The 27,332-nt window shown below is 41.8% G+C and overlaps 1 protein-coding gene, 1 non-coding gene and 1 pseudogene across 2 annotated transcripts in view; 2 read left to right on the top strand and 1 right to left on the bottom strand.

Annotated features, from left to right (window-relative positions):
• Positions 1–20,304, top strand: part of TSHR (thyroid stimulating hormone receptor) — a 204,199-nt gene extending 183,895 nt beyond the window's left edge. Inside the window, exons 9-10 of the mRNA XM_053603560.1 lie at positions 13,874–14,062; positions 16,783–20,304. Coding sequence (XP_053459535.1) covers positions 13,874–14,062; positions 16,783–18,196 — 1,603 coding nt within the window. The 3' untranslated portion in view covers positions 18,197–20,304. The remainder of the gene's footprint in view (positions 1–13,873; positions 14,063–16,782) is intronic.
• On the bottom strand, positions 1,757–1,863 carry LOC128594996 (U6 spliceosomal RNA). Its single transcript, XR_008382692.1, has one exon. It is a non-coding gene; the product is annotated as a U6 spliceosomal RNA (small nuclear RNA).
• On the top strand, positions 9,176–10,790 carry LOC128593805 (protein aurora borealis-like; annotated as a pseudogene).
• Positions 20,305–27,332: the final 7,028 nt, after the last annotated feature.

Below are 27,332 nucleotides of genomic sequence, written 5' to 3'. Positions count from 1 at the left end.
CAAGTGGTAAAAATCCAGTGTTAATTATGTTCTGCCTCTAAGTCTGAAAGAAGGAAACACTTTAAGAAGGGGACTTTTCATTTCTTAGGAATGGCTTGGCCACTGTGGTAATGGCTATTTGTATGGGTACATGGGTTGTGAGGCCAAGAAGGGAGGAGATTGCACATGTGCTCGTGTTTCAGCACCTGACTCCTGGCAGTAAAGTGCCCTAATTTCCTCTTGTCACTGTGGTAGAGCGCTGACCTTACTGAACCGCAGTGTATGGGCAGTTTCCCATTGCAGGGTCCATTGTGCTGGGATAGTAAACTCCAGGAGATGTCATAGGTCATGGAAGCTACAGTGTTCCATACATTAAAAGAAATGTAATTATGCAAATGTAAGAGGGAGAAAAAAGAGGATATTAGTAATATCTGAGTTATAAAGCTGTTTCTTGGTATATATAGACTTCGAGAAAAAGTTTAGTAATTTGTCATCACCTGACTCTTTAGGCAAGCATTTCTTATTAATAATTATAGCAATTTTTGAGCTTTAGGTATGAGCTAAGTTCTTTCCAAACAGTATATCACCTTATAGTTAAAACTATCCGATAATAAATGAAGCAGGTAAGGTACAAAGATAATCAGGTAAGTCTCCTGCAGTCAACTGCATCCCTCACTAGGATGCAAACCCAGCCCTAACTCACTGAGAACACAATCTCTTTCTGGTCCACCAGGTCACCCCTTTTATGTATGATTTTTTTCTTTTTTAAACAGACTTTTACTCTGTTGCCCAGGCTAGAGTGCAGAGACCTTAGCCTAGCTCACAGCAATCTCAAACTCCTGGGTACGTGTGATCCTCCTGCCTCAGCCTCCTGAGTAGTGGGAACTACAGGTACCAGCCCCAACATCTGGCTAATTTTTTTATTTTAGGTAGAGACAGGGTCTCACCCTTCCTCAGTTCGGTCTCTAACCCATAAGCTCAGGCGATCCTCCTGCCTCAGCCTCTGCAAGTGCTAGGTTTATAGGCCTGAGTCAACATGTCCAGCCCTATGTATGATTATTCTTGTACCTGTCATAATTCTCCAACTTCACTTAATCATTTTCTTAAGTTTCTGCTTAAAACCCCCAGGTTTTTATCATCTTACTCAAAAAAGAAAGCCAAAGTCTTCAAAACCAGCCTCAAACACCTACGCTGTTTGTCCCCTGCCCACACCTCATTCTCTGATCTCATCTCCTATTTCTTGCCTCCTTGGTGCTCTACTCCAACCACACTGAACGGGTCACCCAAGCATGTTCCAGTCGTTTCCTCCATTTAGAAGGCTCTTTTCCCAGAACCCACGGCCTGGCTCCTGCACCTGCTTCCAAATTTTGCTGAAGTCTAAGCCTCTCGTTGAGGTCTTCTCTGGATGCCCTGTTTCATTCCCAACCTGCCCACCCCTCTTCATCCCACTTCCCTGCTTTGTTTTCTCCAAGACACTTATCACCACCTGACATTCTTTTTTTTATTAAATCATAACTGTATACATTGATATGATCATGGGGCATCATACACTCGCTTCATAGACCATTTGACACATTTTTATCACAATGGTTAACATAGCCTTTCCGGCGTTATCTCAGTTACTGTGCCAAAACATTTACATTCTACATTTAGCAAGTTTTGCAAATACCCCTGTAAGATGCACCACAGGTGTGATCCCACCGATCCCCCTCCCTCTACCCACCCACCCTCTCCCTTTCCCACTTCCCCCTATTGTTAGGTTGTAACTGGGTTATAGAAAAATATGGAACGCTTCACGAATTTGCGTGTCATCCTTGCACAGGGGCCATGCTAATCTTCTCTGTATCGTTCCAATTTTAGTATATGTGCTGCCGAAGCGAGCACCATTCTTTTTTTTTTTTTTTATTAACATAAGGATACAGTCGTCTCCCCTTACCTGCAGAGACATGCTCCAAGACCACCACTGGATGCCTAACCAGAGGAGAGGGCAGAACCTTATCTAGATTGTTTTTTTCCATCTGATAACAGAGAGCTCCTACGTGACCAAGGGCAGGTTGCATCTGCAGCGTGGATCTGCTAGGCAAAGGATGATTCACGTCCTCGGCAGGACAGTGAGAGATTTCATCACGCTACTCCGAATGGCATGCAATTTACAACTTAGGAATTATTTCTTGAATTTTCCGTTTAATATTTTTGGAACACAGGTGACCACAGGTAACTGAAATCTTGGAAAGCAAAACTGCAGATAAGGGGAAACTACTATACTTCTGTGCTCCCTGTCTTCCTTCCCCAGTGTCTAAATGCAATGGGAGAGGGATCTCTATCTACTTTTTTCCATTGTTGTAACACCACTGCCATGAACAACACCTCGCCCACAGCAGAAATTCATTAACTATTTAAAGAATGATTAATAATTTCAAGTCAGACCAAAAGATGAAGCCAGAACCGTTTTGTTTTCTTTTTAACAGTTGCTTGTCTTGGCATTAAAGTTACAATACAGACACCTGTTTCCTTGTGGATTCTCTGGAAATGAACAAACACAGTAGCTAAGTAGCACCGATGAACAACTGTAAATTTGTGTTGCAATTCAATCATGTGAAAAAATTACATTTATTAGTGGGTACCAATAGCTTTGAATTAAAGTAGAGTATCTGATGTTAAAACATGCAGTTATGGGCAGCGCCTGTGGCTCAGTGGGTAGGGCACCGGCCCCATATACCAAGGGTGGCAGGTTCAAACCTGGCCCTGGCCAAACTGCAACAACAACAAAAAAAATAGCCGGGCGTTGTGGTGAGTGCCTGTAGTCCCAGCTACTGGGAGGCTGAGGCAAGAGAATCGCCTAAGTCCAAGAACTGGAGGTTGCTGTGAGCTGTTACGCTACGGCACTCTATGGAGTGAAAACAAAAAAAAACATGCAGTTATTTACTTGCATTTGAGAAGCATACACAGTTTATAGAAAATAGGGTTGGGGCAGATGACCTTCCTCCTGGTCATTGTTTTCAGAGCATCCTCCCTCCTCAGCTTTGCCTTATGTGCCATCTAGACTTTTTGCATTGTGCGCCATCAGACAGTACCACCCAAATACCTTTTTGTTGTTATTGTACATGAACATCAAAGTCATTTTGTCTCATTTATTTTTTTACATTAAAAAATACTTTTTGACCAGAAACAGTGGCTTAGGCCTGTAATCCCACCATTTGGGGAGGCTGAAGCAGGAGGATTGCCTGAGGCCAGGATTCGAGACCAGCCTGGCCAATATAGCCAGACTCTGTCTCTACCAAAAAATTTTCTTTTAAATTAGCCAGGTGTGGCTGTGTGCGTCTATAGTCCCAGCTACTAGGGAAATTGAAGCAAGAGGATCACTTGAACCCGGTAGTTTGAGGTTGCTGTGAGCTCTGATGATGCCACGGCACTCCAGCATGGGCAACTTAGGGGAGACCCTGTCATAATTTAAAAAATGTTTTTGATAAATAAAAATGTAAAGTGACAATGCAATGTTCTGATATTCATATACATTATGAAGTGATGACCACAGTTAACACATCACCTCATAAACTATTTTGTTGCTGTGGAAATATTTAAGATCTTCCCTGTTAGCAATTTTAAGTATAAAATACATTACTATTGACTGAAATTACCATGTTATACATTAGGTCCCCAGAACTTACTCATCTTATAACTGAAATTTTATACCCTTTGGCTCAAACCTCCTCATTCTCCCCACTCCTTCAGCCCCTGGCAACCGCCTTTTTACTGTTTCTAGGAGTTTGACTGCTTTAGATTTCACATGTAAGTGAAATAATACAGTTTTGTCTTTCTGGGTCTGACTTGTTCCATAGAGCATAATGCCCTCTAGGTCTGCAATCCTCAACCCTCAGGCCACACAGGTACCTTCCAGGCTATTAGGAACTAGGCCGCACAGCAGGAGGTGAATGGTGGGTGAGCCAGTGAAGCTTCATCTGTATTTACAGCCGCTCCCCATTGCTGGCATCACCGCCTGAGCTCAGCCTCCTATCAGGCAAGCTGTGGCGTTAAATTCTTATAGGATCACAGACCCTATACACTGCTCGTGTGACAGATGTAGGTTGCACGCTCCTTATGAACATCTAAAGCCTGATGATCTGAGGTGGAGTTGAGGTGATGATGCCAGTGCTGGGGAGTGGCTTCAAATATAGATTATCCTTAGCAGAGAGGTTTGGCTGCATAGAGGCCATAATAAATCAATTGCCTGCAGATTCCTATCAAAACCATCCCTCCCCAGCCCCCTAGTCCATAGAACAATTTTCTTCCATGAAACTGGTCCCTTGTGCCAAAAAGATTGGGTACTGCTGCTCTAGGTTCATCCATATTCTCACAAATGACAGGATTTTCTCCTTTTTAGGACTGAATAATATTCCATTGTGTGTGTGCATACACATATCACATTTTCTTCATCCATTCACCCACCAATGGGCACTTAGTTTGTTTCCATACTTGACTACTGTGAGTAATGCTCAGTGAACATGGGCATGCAGATCTCTTGGCAGGGTGCATTTCCTTTGGATATAAACCCAGAGGAGAGATTGCTGGATCATATAGAGTTCTATTTACAGTTTGTTGCGGAAACTCCATTGTGTTTTACACAATGGCTGTACTAATTTATAATCTCACCAACACTGTACAAGGGCTCTGTTTTCTCCTTTGTCTCATTTCTTAAAGGCTTTAACGTCTGACTCACTGTCATTGACTTCTCTAACACGGTTCTCCATGTAACTTTTGGTGATTTCAATATCCACATGGATCATCTTCACTCTGCCTTGGCCTCTGACCTCCACACCTCTGATAAGCTTGTTCCACTGCACTCCAGACTACACATCCATGGTCATCATACCTTAGACCCATCATGACCAATGACCACAGGTGCTCTGTAATCTCAGTCTCACACATCCTGCAGTCTTTTGCTCCCTCTCCATAGAATACACTAGTTCCTTCACTTCCTTGGTCCCACCAGGATCTGAACTCCATCACCAACATTTCACTGTCATCTCCCTCAAATCCGTGCTCTTTCTTCACACAGCTTAAGTCCCACAAGCTGGGACTAACTTGTACACACAGCAAACGACCTCACCCCTCTCTTTTCATTCTTGCCTGGCAAAGCCCAACCCTTGCCTGGGTAGCCCAACTACCCACCTGCTCTGGACCTGAATTTCTGCAACTGAGCATGGCAAATGGTTTCTCTTCAAATTGCTCACCCCAAGTGGACTTCATGAGCTGCACAGCATTCACGTTCCATGTCCCTCTTCACACTCTCACTCTCCTGCATGGCCATGCTCCACCTCCTCATCTCTCGTCTTCAAGTCTCTGGTCCTTCTCCCTCATTCTCATGTCTACTTGATCACCTTGATTTCTACTTCCGTGAGAATAAAATCAACCTGAAGGGAACTTTTCAGGCTCTCCCCAACACATTTACCCATCTTGCTGCATCAATGCCCACATCTGTCTCATCTTATGTATTTTAAGTTACTTCTCAAGCCTGCCCCCTTTACCTGGATCCCATTCCTTCTTGACAACCCCAAGTCATTGCTTTAGGAATCCTCCCTCTTCTGTCCTACATCTGATCCATGTTTCCCTCTTCCTGTTATCCCCCACCAGCTTGTAACCTGCTGTAGTTTCTCCCATCTCTAAACAATATTTCTTGAACCTATAGATTAAAAGACAGGTAAGAGACGTCAATCAATGCTCTATGTAGGTCTATTTGTATCCTGACTTAAATGAGATGACTACCTTGCCTCTCTCAGAACACTGAATATTTTATGACCTTAAGGAGTTATTATTTTAGGTGTTACTTTATTTTTTAAAAATAGATTTCTCATCTTTTGGGGATAGTTATTGGGATATTTATAATTTGGGGGGATATATTGAGATATTTATAATTTAAAACTCTCTCTTCACCTCTGTATCTGATTTCAGCTTATTCAGCTACTGCCCTATGTTTCTGTGCTCTCTGCAGCAATTCCCCCAGTCTCTGTTATACTCACTTCCAATCAGGTTTTCACCTCCCATCATGCCATTGAAACTGCTCTTTTCAAGGTCACCAGTAACTTCCACAGTTCCTAATCAAATAGCCAATTGTGAGTTCTTATCTCAGAAGCATTGACTCAGTTAGTGACTCCATCCTCCTTGGAGTACATTCTTCTTTTGGCTTCCAAGACACCATTCTCTCTTGGTTTCTCTCCCTATCCCTGAGGTTCCTTCTTAGTCTCTTTTTTCAGTCCCTCCCCTTCTTCTTACCCTTAACGTTGGAACACCCCAAGGCTCCATCTTTGGTCTTTTTCTAAATCTATCCCCCTTGCTATCTCATCTATTGCTATTACTTTGAATAATGCTCATGATACCCAGTTAGAAATCACCAGTCAAAACAACTCTCCCAAATTTCAGACCATCTGGTTGTCCAGTAGGCATCTCAAGGTCGGCATGCCCACTTTGAAGTCTTGGTCATTCCCTCCAAATCTGCCACACAGGCTGCCTTCCCCATCTCAGAAAATTCCAATTCCATTCTGCCCACTGCAGACCAGAAATCTTGCAGTCATTCTCCACCCTTCTCTTTCTCTCATACCCCATATCCAACCCAATCAGAATGTCCCATCGGCTCTTCTTAAATATATGCAAACTTCAACCATGCTCAGCATATCTGCTGCTACCACTTTGGTCCAAGGCATTATCCTCTTTATTGTTGGTCTCCCTGTTTGCACTCCTTACTCCCTTTGCTCTACTTCCCAAAGCAGCACCCAGAAGGATCCTTTGAATAAGTAAGATTGTACCATTCCTTTGATAGCTTTTGATCTTACTTTGATGAAAAAACGAAGTCCTTTTGATGGCCTACAAGGCCACAATCTAGCTCCCCACTACCTACCTCTCTGACTTCTCCCATCTTCCCCATCCCCTTGCAGTCTCAGCTCCAGCCACATGGCCTCCTTGCTTCCTCAGACATACGAGGTACACTCCCAACTCAGGGCCTTTACACTGCTGGTTCCTTCACTTGCAAAGGCCTTGCCCCAGGTATGGGCATGGCTCTCCCTCTCATGTCCTTCAGACATTTCTTCAACTATCTCCCCAGTGAGGCCTCCTCTTACACCATCCTCTCCTCTTTGTCACCCCACTTCTAGGCTGTGTTTTTCCTCTTCCCTGTGTTCCTTTACCCCATAGTACTTACCATAACCATCTAACATTCTATATGGGTTTTCACTCACTAGAATGTGAGGACAACATTCTTGCATAAGGAAAGCAGGAATTGCTTTAGTTTACTGCTATAGCCCTAATGCCTAGAATTATCCATGAGACAGAGACAGCAATCAGTACATACTATACTTGGTGAATAAATGCATGCTGTGTTTCTAAAGTCTTTTAAACACAGGAATAGACAATCTCACTCTCTTGAACTTAGAGCTTTTAAGCCCTTAGCTTGTTTTTTAATTCAGCATTAATCAATTAATTAAACTGCCTTTTAAGCAGTAAACTAATCTTTCTTGTCTTAGATGCATTTTGTCTACCAGTTTACAGATGTGACTGCCCATTTATAATGAAGGAGCTTCTACATATTGACCTTTAGAAAACCCTGCTTTCATTACAAGCAAAGAGAAAAGACACTTGGATTGCTTTTGGAACGTTGGCGAGCCAATTAATGCTTATTTAATTTGCAATTGCATTCATCAAAAGCTAATCTTAATAATCTGTGACAAAATATCTCTCAAAAAACAGAAATCATTCCAATGTTTGGGGATACTAGAGTACATAATTGCTTTGGAGGAGCAATTTGGTCTTCCTGTGACATCAAATACCATTGGCTCTTTTTTTCCCTGGAATCATTAAAATTCAGTAATATTCTGCCCTGTGTATAATACTACATGACTGATTTCTCTCCAAATCCAGTTCCTATTACTTTCACAAGGCACTTTACTTGAGATGATTCCCAGGACCTCTGCAATTAGATTTCAAACTGTCTGCCAGGCTCAGCTCAGCTGCATCCTGCTTTGTGAGTAAATACTTGCTAAAGACGAATTCTCAGGGTTCAGTGCCCACCATTTGATAGGCTCTTTGAGAAAAGTGCCAGAGTCAACAAGACAAAGGGAAGGCTTCCAGTTTGTAGGTTTCTGTCCACATGGCTTCATTCACAAATGGATTTAGACTCCCTAACCACCAAAAGCAATTCTCCATATTCTTCTCACTCAGAAAACAAAACAAAACAAAAATATATTTTTACTACATCATGAAGGTCTTATTTTAGAAGAGTAGGTATATTATTTTTAAAAATCCTGAATTCACCTAGGTACTCAATTTTGATATGAGGACAATTAATGACAATTAAGGTTATGGGGGGGGAGCAGAAAGAGGAACGGAGGGAGGGGGTGGAGCCTGGTGTGTGTCATACTTTATGGGGGCAAGACATGATTGCAAGAGGGACTTTACCTAACAATTGCAATCAGTGTAACCTAACTTATTGTACCCTCAATGAATCCCCAACAATAAAAAAAAAAAAGAAAAAATCTTCCTGACTATAGACAAAAAAAACTTAATATTAGCAAATAGAATTCACAATATATAAAAAGGATTACACAAAAAAAAAAATCCTGAATTCAAAGTGTTCAAATGAAACTCTGGATGAATGGGGAAAGATACAGCTTCAAATAAAATGATCCCTGCCTTGTGGAATTTTAGAATTTTTTCAGAAGCTCTTTCTCCATCAGCTCCAGAGTTTGGAGACTGCCTAGGATGTCTCCATACTCAAGAAGTGTTTGTCCCAAGCTCTTGCATAGTTCTGTGCCCTGAACAGGATAGTGATTAAAAGTTAAGGATGATGCATTTAACCTAGATTTTACTTTTTCTCCCTCCTGACATGCCTCTAAAAATATGAGAAAGGAATTTTTAATATGTATATATTCACGAGAGCACAGAACACCAGTGAGGGCACACCCATGGCCTGGGGAGCTACAGAATTATGAACAAAAAAAGACAAAAGACAAGAAAGGCAAAACTCAGCATCCTCACAGGGCACACGCTACTGTTTTGTCCTCCAGAACTTCTGAAGAGCATGGGATTTAGAGTTGAGGGGAATAGATGCTCTCTTGTTTCACAGACATGAAAGCAATATTGGTAAAGAAACACATCAGTTGCTTCCAGAAAATTAGAGACAGGAAGACGGTCACACCTTGAAGAAACCATGTCTAGAAGAAAAAGAGATCTCTCAAAAGGATGGATGAGGCAGGGGGAAAAACAAATAGCTTCGGGCTTGGCACCTGGGAGCGCCCTAGAGTGGGTATTGGGGCGTCTTTTATACACACGGTTTTCTCTCTCTACTATAGGAGATGTCAAAGAATCAAAAATGCAGATAACACCAGAAATTCCAGGGAGGATCCCTGTTTTAAATCCTCTTGAAAGTCCTAGTGATTATTCTAATCTCCATGAACAAACTCTTGCCAGTTCTTCTGTTCTTAAATCAACAAAATTACCAACTCCAGGGCAATTTAGATGGTCGATAGATCAACTAGCTGTAATAAATCCTGTAGAAATAGATCCAGAAGATATTCTTCGTCAAGCTTTATACTTAAGTCATTCTCCTTTTTCACTAAAGATGTCATCGTACTTTCACCTTGGACTGAACATGAAGGGAAACAGCTTTCAGAGTATCATTCCAGTAAATGCATTAAAAGTGATTCTCCAGTTGAAATAAAGTTGAGCATTCATTCTGAGAAATGCAATGCTGCTTGTCAGACATTGCTGTCTCTTCCTGTGGATTTTAATTTAGAGAAAATATTAGTTGACTATTTCGGAGCTGATGAATTTACAGATCAGTCTCCTGGAAACCTCAGCTCTTCGTCTCTCAGAAGAAAGCTCTTTTTTGATGGAAACAGAAGCAACCTTGACTCTTTACCTTCAGCTTCTCCCAGAAGTCCTCATAGCAGTGCTCAGGCCCCAGTTAAAGTTTTTTATTCAATAGATTTATCTCCTGTACAGACACCAGGTTCGGGGCAGTTTTCCTCTTGCCCTATTAAGGCTAGTGCGAAAAAATACAGTGTGGGAAGTATAACCAACCCTTCACCTAGTCCTTCACACGCTTTCTCGCCAGTTGCATTTCACATAGGAAAGACCCCGCTCTCAGAGCGAAGGAAGTTCACTTTTCATTCTCCTGATGCTTCATCTGGAACAAATTCTAATGGAATTACTAATCAGTATATCAGAAGTCCTTATATAGATGGCTGCTCACCAATTAAACATTGGTCTCCTATGAGACTCGCGATGTGTAGCAGTGGTACTCAGTACGAGACCTCATTGATTCATATCCCTTTTACTCTTGAGACTCATGATGAAAATAAAGAGAATATTTCTTCCACAGATGTTTCATCACCAGGCATGGGTGCTGCTGAAATACACCTGCGGCAATTGAATAGTGACCTTCTACACGGGGCACACATTTGGTTGTGACTGCATGTCTAGTACACAGAATCAGTCCAGTGCTTCTGAGAAAGAATTAGCACCACTGCGGGATGTTGAAAGTGAGAAGGAGAATAACACTGGATAGGGTTGATCCTATAGAGCCAGGAGATGAGAGCTCTTGGACCAAGGGGTGGGTTGACAACAGGAGTTTACCCATAACTGATTTTGTGAGCGGACTTTCAGCATTGAAAACTCTAACATGTGCATGTCGCCTCTTGCTGAAAACTGTCATTCCTTGTGAAAGCACTAACATTCAGGTGGCTAGTGGCTATGGTATGCAGAATTATGGAAGCAGTATTACGGATACAGTTGGGGCAGAAAGTTACTGCAAAGAAAAGTGATGAACAAACTTTATAAGTGGGAGACTAAAGCTCAAATTTTTAATATAAACCAAGAACACAACCCAGGTGTTGATGAAAAGAGCAAGTCCTTATCAGCAGCAGTCCTTAGGATACCTCCATCAAAACCAAAGACTGTCCCAGAGGAGCCCCGCATGGACTTTTATGCATCGCAATAATGTGATGATTTGGAAAGCGTTCAAGTGACATGCTTAGCTTTCTTCCCCTCCTTAATGTGAAAAATCAAGGGCTTAATTTAATGACAAGGAATAGCACAAAAGCTCCTGGAACTTCAAATTACTGAATTACAAGTTTATTTGTCACCAAAATTTTTATGCTTACCCTGAGTGATGGATGTGTTGTGACCAATCTGATCGTCCCTATCCTGCAGGGTCAGTGAACTGTTAACCCTGACTGACAGCACTGAATTCAGCAGTTCTGAGAACATGTGAAAACACATGAAAACTAAAGGCATATTGTACATTAAAAAACTTGTCAATGGACAGATCATAACCTATGTGAAAGAAACGTTTAGATTCAAAACAAACATATTGAAAAGGTAAAAAGGAAGGTAAATGGGTTTCCGAAAATTTTAGTTCTTGAACCATTTGTTCATTTCTGTGGAGGCAATTCAGTCCCATTTAGTGATAACTGCTCTAGTTACTGCGCTTACACCTGGTAATGCTAGAAAGGTGGTACTGGCAGCAACATCACGTGTATTGTGATCTGTGGGATAAATGTGCGGTGCCCAGAATCAAACATCCCTCCGTCCCTAGAATAGGGACATCCATTTCAGCTCAAATGTGGCTTAAGAGGAGGAATAATGATTTAATATTAATAAAAAAAAAAAGAGGAGGAGGGTGGCGCCTATGGCTCAAGGAGTAGGGCGTCGGTCCCATATGCCGGAGGTGGCGGGTTCAAACCCAGCCCCGGCCAAAAACCACAAAAAAATAAAAATAAAAAAAAGGAGGAATAACCTGGAGAAACTATGAGGACTGGGGGACCCTGGAGTTCATGGAGACTGGGGGACACTGGAGTTCATGTAGAGCTTGTGAGTTCAATCACCGCGACTATTTGTCAACTATATCTGCGTTGGGAGCAGATGCATATAATAAAACATTCGGAAATATTCTTGGAGAACATCTATGTTTACCAACCACCTTTTAAACTGTGTCCTTCAAAAGGAAATAAAGCATTTGTAGCCTTGGGGGTGGGGGGGAAAAAACAGCTTCATTTACTCCACAGTGTGCTGAAGGCTGCCTTGAAAATCCCTCCACTCTCTAACTAGAGTGGTTCATTTACTCATGCCAGTTTCCCCAATGTACCTGCCTAATGTTAAAAATCACCTGGGGATCACCCTGTAACAAGGGCCAAGGGTAATTCTTACCACCAGGCAAGTTTGGGAAATGCTGAATTATAGAATTTTTAAGTTAAATAAAAAAGCAAATGCATTTTTATTCTATAGTGAGAATGGAATTAATATGTGAGCTTCATTATCTGTGAAAAACTAGTAACAAGTTCTGGCTGCCTTGAAACTTGAGAATGTAAATCCCAACTAACTCCAATTACAGTGAGGTGGGGAAAAGTGGTAAGTATTGGAATTCACTTGCTAATCAGACACTACTAGGAATATTAAATATTTTAAAATGCAATTGCCTTCTCTAAGGAACATTTTAATTGATACGACATAAAATAAAAGGGATGTTAGGTTAAATATTCATGGCCTTCTTCAACCTATTAATGATGCAAATAAAAATGGTAGAACAAGACTTGGAAGCTGAACTCCCTTGGACTGAGAAAAAAACAGCATGTCACACTAAAAGCTGTGAATTAGTTCTACTTTAGCAACTAATGCTAGTATCTACACTGTTCCTAGCCTCATATCACCACCCCTCCATTGTTTTTGGAAGCAATTTGAATTTCATTTCAGATGGTTAATGTAAATACTTGAGTTTTCTTTCCAGGAATACATTTGTAGTCTAAGAAACTGGAGTGGGAGGTCTGTTCTCAGCTGGGAATGCACAATGTAACCGGCTATGACTCGCAAGATCTATATCATCAGAAGATTTTCATGGCACTGGTGTTGATTCCTATCACTGAGCAGTCCCAAAAGCCTAGTCACGCAGGGGTCCTCAAACTGCGGCCCACGGGCCACATGAGGTGGTGTGATTGTATTTGTTCCCGTTTTTTTACTTCAAAATAAGATAGGTGCAGTGTGCATAGGAATTTGTTCATAATTTTTTTTTTTTTTTTAACTATAGTCCGGCCCTCCAGCGGTCTGAGGGACAGTGAACTGGCCCCCTGTTTAAAAAGTTTGAGGACTCCTGACTAGTGCATGAAGAGGCTGATAGCAAGTTGGGCCCCTTTGAGCCTATTCAATTTTATTTCTCTTGCTTCTTAAGACTCTGTAATAGTTATATATATTGGTGGCATGTTCCAGAGTAAAATTAATATCATCGGCCAGGCTCAGTGGCTCTTGCCTATAATCCTAACACTTTAGGAGGCCAAGGCAGGAGGATCCTTTGAGCCAAAGAGTTCAAGATAAGTCTGAGCAAAAGCAAGACTGTCTCTACTTGAAAAAAATAGCAAAAATTAGCCAGGCACTGTGGTGAACACCTGTAGCTACTCAGGAGGCTGAGGCAAGAGGATTATCTGAACCTGGAGTTTGAGATTTCTGTGAGCAAGGCTTATGCCATGGCACTCTAACCTAGGACAACAGAGCGAGGCTCTGTCTCAAAAACAACAAAAAACCAACAAACAAAAACATATTTTAAAAAACTGACATCTCTGATTCCAAGAGTTTGTGCTTGTATTGTGATGGAGAGAATAAAATGTCTGTGGAAACAGTATTTGTGCTGATGGATACTAGAATTCCAAGCAAGAAAAACAGTTCTTTGTATTAATAACAGACTCAGAAGCATAGTCTCTCTCCTTAGACCACTGGCTCTATTTAAAGAACTGAGATTACACACTCAGTAGCCAAAAGGAGCATAATCTCCCCCATTAATCTAGGGCCTGTTTGACTTTGGGGGCAAGACTAGAAGCCCCTCTGAGTTCACTGCATTGCCCTGTTCTCTGCCTCCCAGGGATGTGTCTTACACCAGTGTCACTGCCCTGCCATCCAAAGGCCTGGAGCACCTGAAGGAACTGATAGCAAAGAACACCTGGACTCTTAAGAAACTTCCACTTTCCTTGAGTTTCCTTCACCTCACACGAGCTGACCTTTCTTATCCAAGCCACTGCTGTGCTTTTAAGAATCAGAAGAAAATCAGAGGGTAAGTGGCTAGGGCCTGGAATAAGTGACAAAAGATGTTGGTGGAGATGAATTCATTTCTTCTTTGAGGGAAGATGCTTCATGTTTGAAAACCAGGGGGTGAAGAATTGCAAACATTCATAAGAAGCAGGAAATCCATGTGGCACAGTGAGTCTGTGGACTCAAAGTTGTTGTGGCTGAGAAATTATGCCAATGCTGTGGTTAGTAGGATGGGGAAGTCACAGGAGATGAGGTAGGAGAGAGGAGAGACAGGTGCAACCAGATCATGTAGAATCCTGTAGAGGTTACCCATACAAGATTTCTGGCCTTCAGATGTAACCCATACCAAAGATTGCAACATGTATTAGAAGCCACAGCCATGAGGGTGAATTTACAAATCACACAACCAACTGGATTACCTGATCAGTTTGGGCCTTATGAATGTCATGGCTCACTGGTTACATGCTTATGAGCTTTGGGGGTTTATACCCCAGCTCTGCCAGGTTCTAGCTGGGTTATCTCAGCCTTGTTCCTTAACTGCTTTGAGCCTTCAAGAATGGAGATCATAATATTGTCATCCATAGGGGTTCTGAGAAGATTAAATAAGAAGCTGAATAGAAAGCACCTGAGGGTGGCGCCTGTGGCTTAAGGAGTAGGGCGCCAGTCCCATATGCCGGAGGTGGCGTGTTCAAACCCAGCCCCGGCCAAAAACCACAAAAAAAAAAAAAAAAAAAAAGAAAGCACCTGAAATGGAATTGCCTGGAATGTTATAAGGTTCTCAATGTTAACTATGATGTGTATCATTTGAACATCAGGTTGTTTGTAAGCCTACAACGGAGGGATGACCTTTTCTCTCCATGTGTTCTCTGAATCTGGCATTCACCTGCACTGCACTTTTATCGTGCACTATTTCACCCTTCATGTCTTGTAAGATCTCCTAACTTCACCTCAATTTAGCTCTTATTTGATCCCACTCAGATCCTATATAAGGATCTACTGACTTTTGCACTCTTATCTGCAGTCCCAAAGAATTGGTATCTAGTTGTGGGGACACAAGCAAACAGGAAAGTTAAACAACTGAGCAGAGAAGGTCAATGTGGGTGTAGTAACTGCAGAAAACCAGAGTGGGCTGGGGGATGGTGACAGGAGACTCTGTACTGTCACCATGTGGCACTGAGAAGGGAAGAACCAAGGCTGAGTGGGACCTCAGGGGTAGGGTCTAGATTTCTCCTTCGCCTCCAAACAGGTTAGAAAAGCCAGTCCACGGGGGTGTTTTAACACATTAACTGCCATGTGAGTTGTATTTAACTTATGCCAGTTTAGAGCCCAGGGCTTTATGAAGCGTATATAACTCACACATCCCTTGCATATTAATTACCACACTAGAAAAATTTTTTTTCATTAGGGCCATGATATTTAATTAGGTCAAGAGATATGTGAGTAATAGATGCTGCATGAAGCCCCAGGCTCAAAACTAGCATGAGTTAATATAACTAACATGGCAGTTGATGTCTTTGATCAGAACCCAATGGATGAATCAAAATCTGCTCAGCAGCTAAAGCAAGATAAAGAATCCCTTTTCTTGTGAGTCTAGTGAGCTAGGAAAAAAATAAGTCTTATTTCCATGAGCATACCAGCTGCATGGTAGTGTCCATTTGTTCAACAAATATTTTTTGAGTACCTACCATGTACCTGGCACTATCCAATCCATAACAGTGAGAACAGATAAGAATTTCCTCTTACATTTTGTTTACAGACTAATGGAAGAAGTCAGAAAACAGACAAATAAGAAAATATCAGGCCAGGCACAATGACTCACACCTATAATTCTAGCACTCAGGAGGCTGAGGTGGTGGATTGCCTGAGCTCACTGGTTCGAGGGCAACCTGAGCAAGAGAGAACCTCATCTCTAAAAAAAAAAAAAATAGCGGAACATTGTGGTGGGTGCCTGGGTTGTTCCAGCTACTTGGGAGGCTGAAGCAAGAGAATTGCTTGAGCCCAAGAGTTTAAGGTCGTTGTGAGCTATGATGCACAGCATTCCACTGAGGGTGACATAGTGAGACTCTGTCTCAAAGAAAAAAAAAAGAAAGAAAAGAAAATATCAGATAGTACTATGAATGAAATAAACTCAAGAGTGAGAAAACTTAAGGAGATCAGGGAGGTTCCTCTAAGAAGAGGCATTTGAGTTTAAAACTCAGTAATGAGTAGAGACAGCCATGAATTTTTCAGGCAGAGGGAACATGGAGTTCTAGAGCTCTGAAGAGGAATAATAACAGCACCATTAACCAACACACACTTGTGCATGGCTCTTACAAAGCTCCATGTGTAGTTCTGAGAGCCTTAAAAAGATAAACTCATCTAACCTTCAACAACCCTATATGAAATATATATTGCCATTATTCCACTTTACAAATGAATTAACCAAGTTTCATAGATCTGCCCAAGGAAAAATGTGAGTAAATATCAGAGCCAGGTTCTAACCAAGTGACTGTCTCCAGCATTCACACATTTTTAGTCACTGCTGTTCTTTAAAAGGTTGCAGAAGAGAAATAAGACCAATGTCTCAAGACCACGGTAGGGGAGGGAGGCAGTAGGAAATGATGTAGGAGAGGCGGGCCTGACCAGATCTGTAGAATCATGTGGAATTATGTATATCCTGTGTAGGTGATATATTTTTCATAATGTTGTGGGGACCATTCACGGGTTTGAAGCAAGTGGTGACTCATTTCTATTGCCTTGTAGAATCCTTGAATCCTTAATATGTAATGAGAGCAGTATCCGAAGCTTGCGTCAGAGAAAATCTGTGAATGTGTTGAATGGCCCCTTCTACCAGGAGTATGAGGAGAATCTGGGCGACAGCAGTGTTGGGTACAAGGAAAGGTCCAAGTTCCAGGATGCCAGTGAAAACTCTCATTATTATGTCTTCTTTGAAGAGCAAGAGGATGAGATCATTGGTTTTGGCCAGGAGCTCAAAAACCCCCAGGAAGAGACCCTACAGGCCTTTGACAGCCATTATGACTACATCGTTTGTGGGGACAGTGAAGACATGGTGTGTACCCCCAAGTCAGACGAGTTCAACCCCTGCGAAGACATAATGGGCTATAAGTTCCTGAGAATTGTGGTGTGGTTTGTGAGTCTGCTGGCTCTGCTGGGCAATGTCTTTGTCATGGTTATCCTCCTCACCAGCCACTACAAACTGACTGTCCCACGCTTCCTCATGTGCAACCTGGCCTTTGCAGATTTCTGCATGGGCATATACCTGATCCTCATCGCCTCTGTAGACCTGTACACGCACTCTGAGTACTACAACCATGCTATTGACTGGCAGACAGGCCCTGGGTGCAACACAGCTGGCTTCTTCACAGTCTTTGCCAGCGAGTTGTCCGTGTACACACTGACAGTCATCACCCTGGAGCGCTGGTACGCCATCACCTTCGCCATGCGCCTGGACCGGAAGATCCGCCTCTGGCACGCATATGCTGTGATGAGTGGAGGCTGGGTCAGCTGTTTCCTCCTCGCTCTGCTCCCTTTGGTAGGAATAAGTAGCTATGCCAAGGTCAGCATCTGCCTGCCCATGGACACCGAGACCCCTCTTGCCCTGGCATACATTGTCTTTGTTCTGTTGCTCAACATAGTGGCCTTTGTCATCGTCTGCTCCTGTTATGTAAAGATCTACTTCACGGTCCGAAACCCCCAGTACAACCCAGGAGAGAAAGATACCAAAATTGCCAAAAGGATGGCCGTGCTCATCTTCACTGACTTCATGTGCATGGCCCCAATCTCGTTCTTCACTCTGTCAGCACTTATGAACAAGCCTCTCATCACCGTTACCAACTCCAAAATCTTGCTGGTTCTCTTCTACCCACTTAACTCCTGTGCCAACCCATTCCTCTATGCCATTTTCACCAAGGCCTTCCAGAGGGATGTATTCATCCTACTCAGCAAGTTTGGTATCTGTAAACGCCAGGCTCAGGCATACCGGGGCCAGAGAGTTTCTCTAAAGAACAGCACAGGTATTCAGGTTCAAAAGGTCACCCAGGACATGAGGCAGAGTCTCCCCAACATGCAAGATGTCTATGAACTACTTGAAAAGTCCCATATAACCTCAAATAAGCGGGGCCAAATCTCAGAGGAGTATAAGCAAACAGTTTTATAAGTTGACCCTATACTCCTCACAATGGTAGGAGGACTTATGGATAGTTTCTTGAACACATGTTCTGATTCCATGATACACCTAACACACAGCTGCCCTAACCCTCATGCAGGTAATGTTTCATGGGGCAAGAATTTATCTCTAGAGAGTGACTAGCATTAACTTAATCATTGCCTCCAAGGAGGAAGAGAAGCTACCAGCATATCTGAATCCCAGGTGATACCGTAATGTAGTAGGACCTCTGTAAGTTGATCACCCAGGAGACTGTAACAAACTGGCCAATACGTGGAGGTGGTCAACATAAGGAAGTAGGCCTGCTGTACTGACACGGATACGTGGTACACGTTCAGTCTATGAAAATTAGGTCATTATAGGGAGGTGGTCAGCTGTGGGGGTTCTACTGTACTCTCTGGAAGACTTGCTGGATGCTAAGTTCAGAAGTGACATTGTATAAGATCCTCAGCAAATATCAACTGAACTGTGTCAACATGGAGCTTCTCACTCTTATAGAGCGCTTCCTACTAAAGATTTAGCAAACAGCAAATGCTATTAATTTGGCTGGTGACCACAACATAAAATCAGCCCCTCAGCCCTGTTGACTCAGTTCAACTTGATGTCCCCTAATGCAACCAAAGAGAGTTTGAGGTCCTTAAAACGAGAAAGCTGAACACAGCTAGAGGTCACCCAAGGAGACTATTATGGGACATGAAGGAGGAGAAAGGTTTAGTTCTGAGTAGCATTTTTCAGACTCTGAAACTATTAATCATCTCTTCACACGAATCTACCCAATGTGACCTAGCTTTTATGTGTTGCCCGGAAAAATTTCCCCTTATGTGGCCTAGAAAACTAAACGTTGCTCTCCTTGGCATAAAGATGTGAACTCTAAATAGTATTTCTAATTGTACAATAGTATTTCTAAGCAACAAGTGGGAATTATGGGGAGAGAACATTTAATCACCTATTGATTAATACAACAGGGTGAACATCAGTTAACTTTGGAACTTTGGAAATCACTGAGCCTGAAAAAGCTATAGAAATAAAGGAGGATCAATGGTCTCCTCCAATTTTAAAACTGTAGATATATCCTTTGCCTCAAAACATACCTCTATGAGAAAGAGAAGAATACTAAGTGGAATCTGGTTTCCTCCTCTGTAGTGCTGCCGTCTCCTCTTTGGATCTTAGACCCAAGAAATTTTTCCTTTGTTTCATTTTTTGGCTCTAATGTCGGAATCAAAAAATCCTATTGAGTGACCATATTGTGTTGGATCTGAATCACTCATCTAATTACTATGTCTACGCAGCTAAAACAGGCCAAAACCAAATCAGTATCTATACAATACATGACAGTTGTACAAGTTTTGGTTATGTAAAGTTACTAGTTCATCCTCAACTTCAGCACGATACAATTCATCCATGTAACAAAAAAAATCACTTGTACTGCCTAAGTCTATTGAAATAAAAAATGTGGAACACTTAAAAAAGTTACTACTTTAAGAGCCACTTCAAAACATTTCACTTTCTTCAGGGATTGATTTCTTTAGGTAGCCATTTCCCACCCACCATATGATACTAAACCTATCAGGAAACTTTTCTCTTCTGAAGCTGCCAGCTCCTTTCGCCCCTATTGATCTCTGGCCATAAAACACGTATTCTGCAACAGTACATCCTTCCTTGAAATAGAACGTTTATCTACAAATGTACTCTCCAGGTTACCTGTCACAACAGCCCCTTAATTTCCTGCTAGAAAAGAGCTGCCAAGCAGAGATGACATTGGCTACACACCATGAAACAAAGCCCTCTGTTGTTTTAAGTCTGTTGGGGGGGGGGGGTTAATGGGTCCCTAGAGACGACTCCCACCGGACTCACCAGGACTCTCCCCACATCTGCTCCCATTCTTGATGATCACTGAGACTTGGGTATCTTAATAGAAATATTACAAACACCTAAAATCCCGACTTACCTAGAAATCCACTTGTGACTAATGAAATTGAACAAATGTGTTACCATTTGCCATGTGTTTCTCTCCTATAACATTTTGAAATATATCTTGTCAAATGTGTTCTACATTAATAGCTGAACTAATGTTTTGGAAACAGTCCTACAAATGTGACTTCAGCAGAATTGTTACTAAAATTTGCATTCACAACGTGAAATAAATTTTCTTCCTATGAAATGATTGTGCTGAATTTTTGTTGAAATTTGTGGGTTTCTTTTGGGCTTACCATTATATGTGTTAACAACTAAAGACAGGAAAAACCCAACACATTTGCTAATAAATCTATTCTTATAAATAAATTGATGACTAATAAGAACTTAAGTATAACATTGTGTCTTGATTATAAATGGTCTTCATGTGAAAATAAACTCCAGGTAAATTAAATTATGATTCATTGACAGTGATGGCTAAGACAGAAAAAAAATAGTAAAACATACTATACCAACCACATGACTAGTATTGACACTAGGAATTTAAATAGTGCTCTATTGAAGATAATAAATCTATAAGTCCTGTTCAGAGTTCACTTTGTCTCACATCTCCCAATTATCTGAAGATAAACCCAAGTCACAACAGCCAAAAAAAAACCCAAGGGTCAACAACCACAGGTTGGTCACAATGGATGTTCCAAAATTCATGTCCTAAATCTCATACCTGCTGTTCGAAGAGTGTCTCTCGATACACCCTCAAAGTTTACTCTTACTTTGTGGATACTCTACTGTAAGAGGCAATGACAAGAGGAGAATGTCTTACAGGGCAGCCTCAGGAGAGTGGCAATAAGGTAAAAATGAAGGCAAAAAAAAGAAAACTTTAAGAATTAAATAACCATAACAAGAGTTTGAAAACAAATTCTCCTACCTGCTTGAAGTCTTCAGAGGAAAATCGTGTTACAGCACAGCAAAGTGATTCTCATGCATTCAAAATACATCCAGGGACAAGATAAACTTGTTGGTAGCAATGCATTCTGTTTTAAAAGTTATGAAAGTTCTACATCCAAGTGGTGGGCTGAGAGCTAGGCTGACACCACTATATTCCAGCCTGGGCAACAGAGTGAGACTTGCATCTACCAAGCTTCCTTTTTCAACTTCCATCAAAATGGCAGCTAAGAAATTTAAAATGAGATCAAGCTGAAACTGCATGGCAAAAAGCATAGTCTTTGATGGATTTCTGAAAAATGGAAAGCCTTCAGTTGATGGACGAATCAGAGTAGAGGAGGCCGCAGCCTAGGACACACTCACAGGGTGAGGCTGTTGCCTCAGGAAGATGTATTCTTCCTGCAGAGTCTTGGAGAGCTTCCTAAGCCTGAAGCTCACAGGGCTAGGAGCTAATAAGGGTATTTAATTGAAAATCTGGATCACTTGGCCCCTTTCATCATCTTCTCACTCCATGGAAGCTAAAACAGCTGACACATTCAGTGTTTGCCCTAGGCTGAGATCAGTATCTCAAAGAAAGTTAATGACCAGGCAGACAGGTGGCTCAAGTCTGTAATCCTGGCATTCTGGGAGGCCAAGGCAGGAGGATCCCTCAAGCTTGGGAGCTCAAGACCAGCCTAAGCAAAAGCAAGACTAGTCTCTACTGAAAGTAGAAAAATTAATCAGGTGTTGTGGTGGGCACCTATAGTCCCAGATGCTCAGAAGGCTGAGGCAGGAGGATTGCTTGAGCCCAGGAATTTGAGGTTGCTGTGAGCTAGGGTGACACCACTATACTCTAGCCTGGGCAACAGAGTGAGACTTGACCAAAAAAAAAGAAAAAGGGAAGGAAGGGAAGGAAGGAAAGGAAGGAATGGAAGAAAGGAAGGGAAGAAAAGAAGGGAGAGAGGGAAGGGAAGGAGGAATGAAAGGAAGGAAGGAAGAGGAGAGGAGGAGAGAGAGAAAGAAAGAGGAAAGAAAGAAAGGAAGAAAAGAAAGGAGAAAGAAGGAAGGAAGGAAAGAAGGAAAGAAAGGAAGAAAGAAAGAAAAGAAAAGAAAGAGAAAAGCCAGTGTAAAAAGGAAACCCAACCCACATGCCTACTTCCTGCCTGCAACATAAGTGAAGACTGATTATTGACACAAGAGCGTCAGTCCCTCACCCCAAGTCAGAGAGAGGAATCTGGGGAAAAGATCTATATAATCTGCTGACATCTACCATCCTCACCTTTCTTTCAAAGATATAAACAAGCCACAAGAAAATGCAAGATGTTTGGGGGAAAATAAACTGCACATTAATAGCAAAAAGACTAAAATAAACAAAAAGAATATTTCCCTAGAGAAAATAGATAATTCAGAATTAGAGAAATACCATTAAAGAAACTTGAGAAAATGTGAGGGCTCGGCGTGGTAGCACAGTGGTTACAGCGCCACGTGCACTGAGGCTGGCAGGTTCGAACCCGGCCCGGGCCAACTAAACAACAATGACAACTACATCAAAAAAAAGCCGGGTATTGTGGCAGGCACCTGTAGTCCCAACTACTTGGAAGGCTGAGGCAAGAGAATCACTTAAACCCAAGAGTTTGAGGTTGCTGTGAACTGTGATGCCACAGCACTCTATCCAGGCTGACATAGTGAGACTCTGTCTCAAAACAAAAAAAAAAGAAAGAAAGAAAATGTGGGGCCTCAAAACAGTAGCAAACTACTATATTATTAAAAAAAAAAAAAGTGGTAGTCAGGGCACAGTGGCTCACGCCTGTAATTGTAGCACTCTGAGAAGCCAAGGTGGTTGGATTACTTGAGCTCACAAGTCCAGGACCAGCCTAAATAAGAGACCCCATCTCTACTAAAAATAGAAAAATTAGCATGTTATTGTAGCAGGTGTCTGTAGTCCCAGCTACTCAGAAGGCTGAGGCAACTGCAACAAAATAGCCAGGTGTTGTGGCAGGCACCTGTAGTCCCAGCTACTTGAGAAGCTGAGGCAAGAGAATCGCTTAAGCCCAAGAGTTTGAGGTTGCTGTGAGTTATGACATCATAGCACTCTACCCAGCGCAACAGCTGAAGACTCTGTCTCAAAAAAAATAAAAAATAAAATTAAATGCATGAGAGAGAATCTAGAAAGAAAAGTCAGACATTGGAAAACAGCCGCAATCAGATCGGCCTCATTAACAACACTATATACCAAAAGACAATGGAACAACATCTTCAATGCCTTCAGAAAAAAATACATTTTAAATCTAGAATCCGAAATGTAGCCAAATTATCATCCAAGCACAAAGGCAAAATAATGACATGTTTATGTATGCAAGTATGCAGAAAGTTTATGTCTGACAACTTACCCAAAACTTGGAAATAAGCAAAAAAGATAACTGGGTATTCCCTCGGTACAGTGCTGGATTTGACATCCTTTTATCTGGGCTATTTCACAGCTCTGTGAGGACAGGTATTAACCTGTACACTTTTGTCTGATAGATTCAAATAACATCCTCACTGTTTAAAGCCCCACTGAATAGTAGCCAGTTCTGTATCAAACTCAGCTATCTTGTAAATTGCATTTATATGGCTAGTTTAAATTCTTTGGGGACCAGGTTTAACATTTTACTGTTTTCCTCATTAAATTATAAGTTGAATCATATCTTTTGTGTGTGTGTGTGTGTATGTGGTTTTTGGCCGGGGCTGGGTTTGAACCCGCCACCTCTGGCATATGGGACCGGCGCCCTACTCCTTGAGCCACAGGCACCGCCCTGAATCATATCTTTGATACATGTTTACTTTATATTTGCATAAGTCATTTTCTTTTTTTTTTTTGAGACAGAGTGTCACTGTGTCACCCTCTCAGTAGAGTGCCAGGGCGCCAGAGCTCACAGCAACCTCCAATTCTTTTGGATTTGAGCAAGTCTCTTGCCTCAGCCTCTCGAGTAGCTAGGACTACAGGCGCCTGCCACAACGCCTGGCTATTTTTGGTTGCAGTCGTCATTGTTGTTTAGGTATAGGCCAGGCTTGAACCCGCCAGCCTCAGTGTGTGTGGCCTGCACCCTAACCACTGAACCACAGGCGCCGAGCCAAGAGTCATTTTCTGAATGCTTCTCATAGGCCCTTTCTGACAAAAACTACCTGAAGGTGATGGTGGCCACTATTACCCTAAATAACCATTACATACAGGGTGCAGCTGGACAGGCGGGTCTGGTCAGCCCGTGGGCCACGATCTGGAGTTGTTTATTCACCAGCAAAACTTTCTGTTACAGATAAAGTTAGGAAATTGGCCACTCTAAGGACCCTGGTGCCAGTGTAGGACCCAGTGCACAAAGTATACTTACTAAAACACTTACTAGTGACTAACTATAAATGTAGTCTACAGTAGGAAGGTTCTGAAGAGATAACCACTTTAAGATAGGGAGATATCGTGTACCCTGTAACCTATAAAGAAAAGTCTGCTTAATGTATATCGTGATGAGCAGTAACATTGCTAAGATTTGTGAGAGTATAAAAGTAACAAAGACAAACAGGAGAGCAGAACAGCTCTCCGAGGAGATATCCTCACTATTCTGCAGAACTGCTGGCTTTTCTGTAATTAAAAGTGGAATTGTTGATTTCTCATCTCATTCTTGATTTATTGGCTGGGTAACAGGTGGATGGATGGATCCTTGATTTTTTGACTGGGTGACAGGTGGATGGTCCACAAAGGGACCATTGGCTGGGCGGCTTGGAGAGTACAGACCCTCCTAGGGCCCTGCTGATCCTTCTGGACAGGAGAGCATGTTCGTGCCTCCCGGCCACACCCTGCAGCGCTGTGGGGGGCACTTTCTCTCTTGGGAACGGCTCAGGTGGTGTCCTCTGGCTTTTGTTGTCACCTCACATTTATAAAAAAGATCCTTTTCACTTTTATTCAGGTGCGTGCAGGGGTTAGAGTCCCCATCTGGTTGTGCACACAAGTGTTAGAGTCCCCTTTCTGAAAAAATTACTTGAAGGAGTGCTCCATTGGGAAAGTAATTTCCTTCTCAATGGATCCGAACACACGGGTGGTTTTATAGCTAATAGTATCTGTACACCATAATACTGCAAACACTGTTGGTCTTCCATTTTTTAAATCAAATTATATGACTCACTTATACTTATCAATAAAATGTAAATATTACAAACATTGAGAAATAAAAGTCATGATGAAGTAATGATTTTGGAGAGGGGGAATGGCTTATCAGATAATTGGGTCACAGAACTCAAAGGAGCTCACTTCCTCCTTACACAATGGGGAGAAAAGGGAGACTGTCCACAGTTAACAGACCTAGAATTAGAAGTTTGTTTTCTAAGGTCATAAAGTCAACTGACTAAAAAATTAAAACTGCAATCATGATCCTAAAGTTGCCAGACCAAAATGTCTATCGACCTGTCACCCTGCTAGTAAAAGGAGAAGTGGATGAGAGATTAACAGTTTCATTTTTATTTATAGAAAAGTGAGTAATCCTGGAGAACAGCACAGATATGTTCTAATTGCATTGCTGTAAGTTGCATGAGAAAAATTAAGCAGCTAATTGTTTTCTGTCATATAAATTTGTTAAGTACAAAGTAAAGCTTTGTGAAGTATCTCAGGAATGGAAAAACAAACACCACATGTACAAACTATTAAATTGAAATTAATTGATCAACACGTATGTGCTTATATGGAAATAACACTCATCAGAGATCAGGCAGGTGGGAGGGAGGAAGAGGGATGGGTAAACTCACACCTAACAGGTGATGGTATATTTATAACTTTGACTCAAACCACACAAAAGCAATTTGTGTAACCAAAACATTTATAATATTCCTTATTTTTAAAAAGTCCTATTGCTGATCAGATAGCATCCTCCAAGGAAGGAAGTAAATTTCAATTCCTGGACAAATTAATTTTCAATTAGCCTTTCACAAGACGGTTCTCTTTGCATTTGCTCTTCATGAAAAAAAGGTTTATTTTATACTTCCACATATCTACCAGGAAAGAACATGATGAATTCATTTGGGATGGGCCAACATCCAGGAAAAGCCAATTAAAAATCTGAACATCAGGCCAGGCACAGTGGTCACACCTGTAATCCTAGCACTCTGGGAAGCTAAGGTGGGTATATTCCCTGAGCTCAGGAGTCCAAGACCATCCTGAGCAAGAGCAAGACCTCGAGACCCCGTCTCTTAAAATAGCCAGGTGTTGTGGCAGGCTCCTATACTCTCAGCTACTCAGGAGCCTGAGGCAGAGAATCGCTTGAGCCCAAGAGTTTGCGGTTGCTGTGAGCTATGACACCATAGCACTCTACACACGGCATAAAAGTGAGACTCTGTCTCAGCAACAACAACAACAAAAATCTCAACATCAAAGAGTCATTCAGTGGAGTGTTACATAAAACTTCCCTTATGCTCATTGAAAAGAAAAAAAAAAAGTAAAGCTTTGAACAACTTCAAATCCATCACCCCCGATCATTTAGTATAATTCTGGAGTCTATTTGGGGACTTTGGGAATATTTGGGAGTATTCTGTTTCATTTATCAAAGCATTTTAGATTGAGAGGGCTTAGGAAGGTGATGAGTAATTGCTATTTGACAGCACACAATAAAAAGTTTATATCCCGGGCGGCGCCTGTGGCTCAGCGGGTAGGGCGCCGGCCCCACATGCCGAGGGTGGTGGGTTCAAACCCGGCCCCGGCCAAACTGCAACAAAAATATAGCTGGGCGTTGTGGCGGGCGCCTGTAATCCCAGCTACTTGGGAGGCTGAGGCAAGAGAATCACCTAAGCCTAGGAGTTGGAGGTTGCTGTGAGCTGTGTGACGCCACGGCACTCTACCAAGGGTGATAAAGTAAGACTCTGTCTCTACAAAAAAAAAAAAAAAAAAGTTTATATCCCACACCTTTCAGTCTTAAAAAACAATGACATGGTATCTTGTGCCTCATTTGGGGGGGATTAGAGTCACAGTGCATTGTAGTAATAGCTCAGCAGTGTGGAAACCTCATAGTAATGTATTAATAATTCATCATGAATTTTAAAAATGTATACATAGAGCTATATTTAATTGACAAATCATCATGTTACATTTATGGAGTACAGAGTGGTGATGTTTCCATTTATGATTTACAGTGTAGAGTGTTGAATCAGACTAACAAACATCACCTCACTTGACATTTTCTGTGGCAATAGATTTGAAATTTACCCTTATTTTGAAATATACAATATTTTATTATTGACTGTAGTCACCTGCTAGGTAATGGATCTCAAA

Source organism: Nycticebus coucang, chromosome 9, assembly GCF_027406575.1.
Source record: "Nycticebus coucang isolate mNycCou1 chromosome 9, mNycCou1.pri, whole genome shotgun sequence".
NCBI classification, from domain to species: domain Eukaryota; kingdom Metazoa; phylum Chordata; class Mammalia; order Primates; family Lorisidae; genus Nycticebus; species Nycticebus coucang.
This window is presented reverse-complemented; position numbering and strand designations above follow the sequence as displayed.